General features: G+C 38.8%; 1 protein-coding gene across 2 annotated transcripts; it reads right to left on the bottom strand.

Annotated features, from left to right (window-relative positions):
* Positions 1-3,652: 3,652 nt before the first annotated feature.
* Positions 3,653-9,453, bottom strand: hmga1a (high mobility group AT-hook 1a). Of its 2 annotated transcripts, none has more exons than XM_039689859.2 (5): positions 9,313-9,453; positions 8,309-8,416; positions 7,066-7,158; positions 5,676-5,735; positions 3,653-3,901 (listed from the first exon to the last, which is right to left on the bottom strand). In XM_039689859.2, exons 2-5 carry the CDS (start codon positions 8,396-8,398, stop codon positions 3,833-3,835), a joined length of 312 nt encoding a protein of 103 aa, XP_039545793.1. In that variant the 5' UTR covers positions 8,399-8,416; positions 9,313-9,453; the 3' UTR covers positions 3,653-3,832. The 2 variants fall into 2 exon arrangements, with proteins under 2 accessions (XP_039545793.1, XP_039545794.1); XM_039689860.2 differs by lacking the exon at positions 9,313-9,453 and adding an exon at positions 8,710-8,834.
* Positions 9,454-10,597: the final 1,144 nt, after the last annotated feature.

Below are 10,597 nucleotides of genomic sequence, written 5' to 3' on the forward strand. Positions count from 1 at the left end.
ATGGAAATCTAAGAGTGACAGTGTGATAGTTGTTTTGCAAATGTAGTGAAGTTAAAGTCATAAGTTTCCTATATATATATATACCATAAGTAAATTACTTCTTTATGGTCCACTTCTGACTTTATTTCCTGCAATTGCGAATTTGGCAGAAACAAGCTTCTATGTTTTACAGTCTGGTGCTTGGTGGTTAAAGGATTAGTTCACTTTTAAAAAAACTTTTGCTGATGATTTACTCACCCCCATGTCATCCAAGATGGCCATGTCTTTCTTTCTTCAGTCGAAAAGAAATTAAGGTTTTTGATGAAAATATTCCAGGATTTTCTCCATATAATGGACTTCATTGGGAACCAAATGGTTCAAGGTCAAAATGAGAGTTGCAGTGCAGCTTCAAAGGGCTTTAAACGACACCAGACGATGAATAAGGGTCTTATCTAGGACCCTTCAAGTCATGACTCGAAAAAAGATTTGTTCATTTTGATGAACAAGTTCGAACAGGAGAGTCACTCACAAACACTCATCACAGAACAGAGCAAGGCGACCATTTGAGCTTATAAAACTTTTTTTTTAAATGAGCGATCGTTTCGCTAGATAAGACCCTTATTCATCATCTGGTGTCGTTTAAAGCCTTTTGAAGCTGCACTGAAACTCTCATTTCAACCTTGAACCATTTGGTCCCCATTGAAGTCCATTATATGGAGAAAATCCTGAAATGTTTTCATCAAAAACCTTAATTTCTTTTCAACCGAAGAAAGAAAGACGTGGACATCTTGGATGACATGGGGGTGAGTAAATTATCAGCAAAAGTTTTTTTTTTTAAAGTGAACTACTTTAAATATCAATTGGTTCTATCAAATATTTCTTGCATTAATCATTTGATAATGTCAAATCTGTTGTATCCTGAAATCCAGCACCTAGTGACACATGAAATTGAGTTGGTTGACTGTGCGGAGAGCCTAGTCGGAGTCAAGGGAAGTGGTGTGAAATGACTTCTGGTTTGTCTGAGTTTACTTGGCAAACTTGTTCATTTCAGGCAGCCGGACAGTCCGGCTTCTTTAATGTGTCATGTGCCCCGTGAGTTAAGGCATGCAACCATCAACCCTGCTTCTAGAGACCCACTTCCCTTCCCCTGAGGTTTTCAAGCCATCCTGCAGAGCTCAGGTGTGTTGAATCTGCTGCAGCCTGTAATATTTAGTCCAATTCCTGGACTTGTAATCATTTTAGAGAAAATACTCACAAGTAGTTTCTAAATTAAACAATTTCAAGTTCTGTTGCAGTTCCTGGTTTTTCTTGACCATTGGAAGAGTTTAAGTTAAGATGCTACCCTCACACATTCAGTTCTATTGGTGTATTTTGTTAAATCTACTGTTGTTACAACACCTGCATTAGTTCTTTAATCTTTAACAGCAACATGCAGCGTAAAAGTTTCACTTTCAGCAAGGTTTTGAAGCAAAGTGTTTAACTTTATTCAAATGAACAGGGACATTCATAAAGCAATGCAAAAGTCAAAAAAAAAAAGTTACTTGGGATTCATATATGGACCCTTCATCTTGTTCAGATATACATTGTGAACTAGCCATTTTTAGATTAATTTGCTGTAATGAAAATCTTAAAAATAATAATAATAGTTGAGACATTAAAAAAAAAGCTACTAAAATACCTTCACAACACAAATACTAAATTATAATCCTCAATGTAAAAACAGAAAAATAAAAGTCCCCTTCTATCAAAGTACAGAGAGAGACAGAATCAACCAATGGATCTTTTAATTCATGAAGGGCAATATAACAGGCTGTAATTTTACAATTATTTAAAAGAAAATAGTTTTCCAAGCAGAAACGTAGATGATTTTAGACCAAGCAGATTTGACATGGAGAAGGAGAAAACATTCGCTAATATAAGATGGAAATTTACATTTATTCTTAAAATAGTGTTGCATCCGTTCCAAGCAATACCTTGAAGAAATACAGCCAGACCAAGACATGTACGAATTCTTAACTTTATTACCATTTTGAGTATAAATTCCTGCAGTCCACAATAGAAAATGCAGAGTGTATACATTGAAAAGACTGATCCCAAACCAGTTGTGCACGGGCACATAAAAACAAGACATCAGTATTGAGGGGGGCATGTTTAAAACCAGCCTTAGTACCATCATGAACTACTAAATGGGGCTCAGAGCTAAGCAACTAGCAGGATGTAGTTTATTACAGAGGAAGGAGAGAGAGAGAGAAAAGAGCCCTAACCTTTAGGTGCCACACTAAATCATTTTGTCCATAATACAACAAATCAAGTCAATTCAGTGCACCAAACGAATACGTATAGAAAAATAAACTAACACACACAAACCTATATTTCTACCACAGTCTGAACTTGTTTTGCATCTCTGTGACTCAATGCAGTAATTCCTGTGGCGTGTCCAGATGTTTATATATGGAAAACAAAAAAAAAAAACTGTTTAAAACAAATAAAAGCAACAAAAATCCCACACTGGAGACAGTTATAAGTGGATCAGACACTGCACTGGGACCAGCTGAACGTCGTCAGGAAAGAGAGAAGAGTAATCCGTCATAGGCTGTTGTAAAGTGAGGTATGAATGTGACGGTCAAGTCCAGAGTAGAACTGACCTGGTTGCAGTTTTCCGGGTTTAATTAACCATGTTTGTAGCAGCATTAAGTTCTGAGAGGAGACCCAGTCACTGGACCGATCAGCGTTCCCTGACATGGAATTCAACACGTCAAAAAAAAAAAAAAAACGCATTAGGAGCGCTAACAGGACTGTTACAGGACAGAGGTGACACGGCTAGGGAGTTCGCAAGGACATAGAGAGAGCGAATGGAATGATCTATAGCGTTTTCTATTTAAGAACAAAAAACATGCAAGATTAACAGATTTATGTGGGGCTGATAAGCACTGCTGGCGTTAAATCATTCGCGGTGCAGTCTTGGAACAAGGATCAGGCCGCCATGCTTAAGCTGGAGGTTAAACAAATCAAGTCACTTCCAAAATTAAAACCCATCAGGCAATCGGTTCCTTTAGATTATCCGCTAAGATGAACTACACTGAACACGAGCTGCCTACGCAAGCGTTCGCGCACCGGTAACCGTATCGCGGAGAGTGAGATCACGAAGGTGGCGAGACAGCGCAGGCAGTTATGAAAAACAAAAATAAAGTCAGGACAAAGCAGTCAATGATATGTTGATTACACGTTAAAAGACCTCTAGATTATGCTCACTCAAAAATATGCTCATTTTATTTCTAGCTTGAATCACGGAGTAGCTAAAAAGTATAACTGGAGACGTCGAGTTACCACACACACACACACAGCCCAAGTAAAAACAAACGAGTAGGTCAATTCACCTTTGTCCAGTACACAACGACATGAATTTCACACAACCTACCATATCTTAGACTTTGACTTGTAAAAAATAATCTTGAATTCTCAAGGCCTGAACCTGTGGTTTGCGAAAGAGAAAACTTCAGTATTTTGCAAATCGCTTCGTGTCAAGCCGCCATCAGAGCATATCTTTGTCCAGTATAATGACAGACGCTTTCGACCAATTACCCATTGAGTGCGAGACGTATACAGATGTGCATACACATGTGCATGCATCCATGAATGGACATACAGTATTCGGAGTCTTTTTCCAGTGGTGTTACACAGAGAAGGCGGATGAAGTGTGCTGTCCTCCCTGACACTAGAGGGCGCTAGAGCGTAAGGGTGAGTCGGAGGGCGAGGGTGGCACTAGTGTAAAGGGAAGGGGGGGGGGGTGTCAGTCCAGCTCTGGTCAACAGGAAGAAATAATGTTGGATTGTGAGGTAGCACGAGTTGCTGGTTACTGTTCCTCTTCCTCCTCCTCTTCCTCCTCCTCCTCAGAGGACTTGGATGGCTGCTCCTCTTTCTCCTGGAAAGAAGAAAACTATATTTTTATATTTTGCATTCAAAAATACAATGGTCACAAAAACATTTCTTTGTGAGATTCACACAACCGCTGAATAAAGGGTTCGTTCCGATTCTGTAAAAGGAAACTCCAGGACTACAATCAGAGATCTCACTTATCAAACATTACTTGTTAGCTTTTAAATTCTAAAAAAGGTCAACCGATTAATAAAATTATACTAATAAAACAAAATGGGTGCAAATAAAAGTGCAGCACAAGAAAAGTATGTAACGACTCTGTCATAGTACCCTTTCAATGGTTAAAGTTAACAAAGAAATCAATTTCCTTGTTCAAACTGATTTTTTTTCTTTTCATGAATTGATGATGATTGACCTGAAGAATGAATGCTGTATTATATACTTGGATGTTTATAAGCAATATTATGCTCATAGCCATATCTATATCAGACAGGCTGCAGTGTGTATATATATATATACACATATATACAAAATAAAATTTGTGTTTTTTTTTTTAACCTTGTACGAACCCTGTGAATCACGCATCTCAACTGCGGAAGAATGAATCTCAACACGATCAGAGTCTCGATATACCAACACTTGCTGTCTTTGCCACTTTGCACACATGACAGGAAATAAATGAGCAAGACTCTTGTCAATACATGTTGCACATTGTATTGTTGCTTTGCAATTACTAAACTGTCTTCTGTCACATAGAGATTCTACATTTAGAAGTTTAAAATAAAGTATTGAAAATCTAAAAGCTTTGTAAACTATTGCATTTGTGTCCCCTCGAATTGACACACGTGGTGGTCACCATGCCCACTTGAACCAGATACAGGAAATTCGTCATTCAAGTTGACAAGTGCAGAGACCACAAGTGTGGGTATTTATATGGGCCACTGACTCATAACCTCCACTGCTTTCATTAATTTAACACAGTGCTTTAGGTAATTATAGGTCAATGCAACTGCTGCCAACTTAAACTTTGCACAAATGCTCAAAGATGACGCATTCGAGAACACTAATGTGGCATTCATGCTATTAAAGTCAAACCAGAGCTTCCCATGTTCAAAGCTGGAATGATTAAGTGAAGGAAAGGCCCTGGCTGCAATAACTCTCGTGTGACTCAAAGCCTTGGGTTTCAGTGACTCAACTTCAGTTCGACTGAGGCAGCGGGAGGAATGCAGTATAAAAGACACACAGGGGTGATGATGACTACACCGTGAGCTGTCGAGGAAATGCAGGGCGGCGCTGATTACATGCCAAACTGACAAAGCAAAATAAAACGTTTCAAGATATTTGATCTGTTCTTATATACAAGACCTACAGGAGAAACGGAGGGCGAGAAAGCATCTCTCGTGAGAAGCACACAAATATTTTCACTGTTGCCCGTGGCAACTTCTCACCATATAAACACTGGTGTAGCCGTGGGGTTTGTGCCGCAACGCCACAGTAGCGATGAGTTGTTCATGCATCTGTCACGTGACAAACGATCGAAGGACTCGGAAGGTAAAGTGATTAGTTATGCTCTATGTAAATTATTTTGGACTACATTATGATTTCTTAATTCAGAATATGATCAAGATTGCATAGGTGGATTTGTGATGAATTTGCCTATTGAAAAAGTATGACATTTAAAGCCCCTTAAATGAACCAAACGACTAGAAAAAAGATCTGTTCATTTTAATGAACAAGAGCGAACAAGAGCGTCAGTAAAATGATCCGAAGCTCCACACAGAACAGACTCTTAAAGGCACAGAACACGAATGAGGACTTACGGCTTTCTTGGGTCGTCCGCGGCGTTTTGTCCCTGCAGGTGCCGAAGCCGGAGCTGCTTTCTGAAAGAGAAGAGAGAGTGAGCGTGGTGCGACACACACATGAGCAGCAGAGGGAGCGCTGGGCCTGTGCTGGCAGGCGGCCCGGGCCAGCGGGTTCACTGGACATTATATTGGAAACGGACACGAGCAGCACGCGGTGCACTTCAGCCCATCAGCCACCTGGCCCAGAGCTGAGAGACAGCTGCTACGAGATGCACACACACACAAACACACAAAAGGCCAAGGCGATGTGCTTATGGGGGGAGGGGTCAGAGGGACAGCTGTTGTCATGACAATAGATGGCAGGGAATGAAGAGTTGAGGGGGGTGGGGGGGGGGTATTATCATCATCATCTCTGCTGCTCGTGCACCTGCAACACACAGCGCCTGCTACGCCACAGGAAGCTCTAGCAGGAAGTTCACCGGAAGCAAGCAAATGGTTTGGCCTGCAGCCTCGAAACAGACTGTTGTGATCGCACACAACCAGAGCAAGGAACCAAGAAACTGACTAGTATCAACAACAATGTTTACATAGAAGGTTCCAAAAGAGAATGCTTAGATAAATAGAAGGTTCCAAAGAGAATATTTACATAAAAGAATATTGCAGTGACTGCATAGAAGCAGCAGTTTAGAACATTGAACAGTTATTAAAGGAATGATTAAATGGCCTCAAGAACGCTCCACTATAAATTAGTGCTGGGCAACAATTAATGCTGGGCCTGAGACTTAAAGACTAGAAATAATTTATGGTATATTTGAAGAGTTCAGATGCAATAAGTTCAGTAATTTCACTTAAAAAAAAATTAATAGGCAATTATCATTGCCATTTAAGTGAACTCACTGAACTTAAATATACAAGCTTGATAAAAATTATCATTCTAGAAGAAAACTTCAAATGGCACTTTTGCATCTGAACTCTTCATTTATAGTAGGAGCAACGGTTAATCGCATCGAAAATAAAAGTGTGTTTGTGTGCAACTGTGCACGTGTGCAACTGTGTATAATTATTTTGTATAAATACACATATGCATGTATACGTTTTAGAAAGTGTATGCTATATATATAGCATATTAATTTATAATATAATATACACATACATGCATGTATGACTACAAAATATATTAGACAAACATACAAATATATACACACATATACATATATACATATATATACACACACACACGTAAACATACATAAATAACAAACAAATTTTATTTTGTTTGCGATTTAATCGTTGCCTCGCCTTACTATAATTATAAAGTATGTCTAGTCATTTTAAGTAGGAGGCCGGCAGATGCAAATGTGTTTGTGATAGTGCAGAGGGGGAAGTTGTGCACTGAACATCTACTCACTTTGCCCCTCGGTGTCAAGGAGCTGGGCTTGTTTTTGCTGCCCTTTGGTCTTCCTCTCGGTCTCTTCGGTGTGGGTGACCCACTCGGCTCCTGCTGCAAGAAGATTGAAATAAACAGTTACACAAACAAGCCAAGAGTGGATCACCATATCCTAGTGGAGAACTTACAAAGCATGTGCTGGTCATCGCGAACACAACTGGGCGCTACTTTAAGACCAACAGGTGGCATGCAGTCGTTGGTTGCCAAAAGAGGATCAAATAGACTGTAGACCATTAAAGCCTGACTATCAGTTAAACGTGCAGCGTATGCATCTGGATGGAGAGCCAACCGCAAGTACAGCATATATAAACTCAGTCTCTTCAAGGACAGAAAACCAAGTTTGTCAATATTGGGATGAATACAACCCACTGCATTTGTTACCTGAGCCGTCTTTAGTGCAAATGTACATTTTCAAAGTATTAATATGATTACAATTACTAAAATGACTCTCTACTTAAAATGTTGCATGATTTCAGAATTTAATCACCTACCAAAGCACAAATTGAGAATCTGCTTTGTTGATATTAACGAAATATACTGCAATTAAACTTTGAACATGGACGTTGTCAATATGGTTAAAATCCGTACTAACTACTCACAAACCCATTGCTACAAAAGGGGTAATGTATTTATTGTACTTTAGTAAAAAACAAAACAAAAAGAAAAAAAGCACTATACTCTTAAGAAACTAAGATTGCATAATGAGTCATTTATGATGGTGGCCATTGATTACTACTCAAAGGCTCTGATTACAAGATGGAGTAATAGAAACTTTAAACCCAATGCACTTTGAGGACCTGAGTGACAAGAGGATGAACCAATCAAGCGCTGGCATTTCCCAACAGCCAATCAGAGAGCAGCTGAAACAGTAAATGGGTTACTGCTGGTTTAAAGAGATCATGTTACAGGCCTTGGTCGTCCTGCCACTACAGATGACCACTGCACATGGGGAGCGTGTGCCATTGGATTGTAAATGCACCAAAACAAAGATAATAAGTGCTTTTCTGCATTGAACATCGCATTTAACAAATATGGGTTCAGATTTCCTCAGTCCAGACATTGAAAATGTAAAACCACCCCCATTCTGGTATCATTTTAAACTAAAATGCAAACCAAGGGCATGATTTTCAGCTCACCAATATGAAATATACCATCCAATTATTTACACATCTATCTAAAACGCCCCATGGAAGCACTGCAATACCTGTGGGTGTTTTCGTGGTCTTCCACGTCCTCTTTTCTCTGCTCCATCTTTCTCTTTAGTAGCCACTGTATCCTTACCGGAATCACTCATTTCGTCTTACTGGAGAAACTGCATGGGGGAACAGAGTCGGCGGATTAGCACTAATACACACACTAGTGATAACTGGTGAAAAAACAGAAACTTTAAATACATAGCGCGTACATTTACAGATACTAAAAAAATAGAGTACCGTTCCACATTAACTTTACAGGTCGTGTAATGAAACGGCAGAACGACCGGCTTCTCGTTTGTTTACAACACGCGCTAGGCCCGAGCTCGCGCGAGTTGTCCCTAACAATGTCGGTTATAAGCAAAAATATTTTAATCACGACGTGTGTGTCGAAACCGTCGGATTTCAATACCTTTAAACTGCAGAAGTGAGACCCGTCGGAGGTTGGCTGTGCTGCGGCGGAGCTTTAAAACAGAAAGCTAAAATGCGAACGGCGGTTCCTACGGATACCCCGCAGTTCCAGCGCAAACCGGAACACGAACACACAGCGCGAGGTTCGCGCCCTTTTAAATCCCCGAGCGCGTAAAAACACGGTTCTGTTGTTTACACTGCGAAGGGCTTTAATCCACTGAAATGTTGTAAATGACAAACACGGGCGAATTTTAACACCAAATCTTTGTTTGAAACGATTTAAAACTATGTTAGCCTTTTGTTTAAAACCTCTCACAAAATTACAACTTTAAAGGAATTAAATAGTTGCTGTATATAAAGTTTATTTGGGAATAATGTAGAAGGAGAGAGTAATTATATCTAGCAGATTCTCGTAGGTAATAAAACACGACGAAAAACGCGCCACGCGAGCCCGCCAATCTGCTTAGTGTTTGTTAATCCTTATCAAAAAAAGCATTTTAAACTGAACACCTTATTCCTGTTTTTGTTTTAGTGTTTCTGTTTTGCAGAGATGTAATAATACTAAAACAACTTTGGAAATGAATAAGAGATATTTAAAACGTACCCTTTTAAAATGAGCGGTCGGGACGAAGTCCAAAGCGTGTTAACCAGCGCGGTCTGCGAGCTGCGAATGAATGAAACACAACAATCGCCTTCGGGAGTTTCAGGGGCATTTCACGGGGTCTTCCAACGGGACGCGGATCAGCGGGGGCGGGGCCAGAGGGAGGAGGATACGCGTTTAAATTATCAGGGACCAATCAGATGGTCTGGTGGCACTGCGCAGCCAATCACGATAGCGGCGCGCCAGACACGAGCAACACGGAGATTGTCTTGACCAACCCAGAGCCGTTCATTTGTAATGTTGGTACAGGTTTTTGTTGTTACCGACTCTATTTTTTAAAGAAGGGTTTTAAATGTATTGTTACCATAAACTGTAAACAAAAAAAAAACAAAAAAACAACAACAACAAAAAAAAAAACACTTACACCGGGTTAAAACTTTTTTCGAGATCTTTAAATTATATACACTACCGGTCAAAAGTATTAGATCAGTAAGATTTGTTTATGTTTTTAAATGAAGTCTCTTCTACTCACCAAGGCTGCTTTATTTGAAAAAAAAAAAGATGAAAGAAAAGACAAACAGTAATATTGTGAAATATTATGACAATTTAAAATGACTGTTTTCTATTTTAATATATTTTAAAATGTAATTTGAAAGCTGAATTTTCAACATCATTACTGTTGCTGATTACACATCAGTTTTCAGTGTCACATGATCCTTCAGAAATCATTCTAATATGCTGATTTTATGCTCAAAAAACATAAATTATTATTTTCAGTGTTGAAAACAGTCGTGTACCATTTCCCCAAAAATTCTATGATGAATAGAAAGTTCAAAAGAACAGCATTTATTTAAAATATAATCTTTTCTAACATTATAAATGTCTTTACTGTAAGTTTTGATCAATTTAACTCATCCTTGATGAATAAAATTATTTTCTAATTTCTTTCCCCCAAAAATAAAAAATAAATTCTTACTGACCCCAAACTTTTGAATGGTAGGCCTGTATAGTGATTAATGTTACAAAAGCTTTCCATTTCAGATCAATTCTGTTCTTTTGAACTGTCTATTCATCAAGAATCCTGAAATAAAAATGTAAAAAACTGTTTTCAACATGGATAATAATCATAAATGTTTCTTGAGCATCATATTATAATAATTTCTGTAGGATCATGTGACACTGACTGGAGTAATGACGCTGTAAATTCAGCTTTGATCACAGGAATAAATTACACTTCACTATATATTCACATAGAAAACCACTGTCTTAAATTGCAATAATATTTCAC

Source organism: Pimephales promelas, chromosome 20 (genome assembly GCF_988280905.1).
Source record: "Pimephales promelas chromosome 20, fPimPro1.hap1.1, whole genome shotgun sequence".
Classification (NCBI taxonomy): domain Eukaryota; kingdom Metazoa; phylum Chordata; class Actinopteri; order Cypriniformes; family Leuciscidae; genus Pimephales; species Pimephales promelas.

What these genes read in the sequence shown, in the direction of transcription:
- hmga1a (XM_039689859.2), bottom strand. Translation starts at nt 8,398, where the DNA reads ATGAGTGATTCCGGTAAGGATACAGTGGCTACTAAAGAGAAAGATGGA. An exon ending in GACCACGAAAACACCCACAG is followed by an intron (nt 7,159 to 8,308) that starts GTATTGCAGTGC and finishes ATCTTCTTGCAG; the next exon opens with CAGGAGCCGAGTGGGTCACC. An exon ending in CCTTGACACCGAGGGGCAAA is followed by an intron (nt 5,736 to 7,065) that starts GTGAGTAGATGT and finishes CTTCTCTTTCAG; the next exon opens with AAAGCAGCTCCGGCTTCGGC.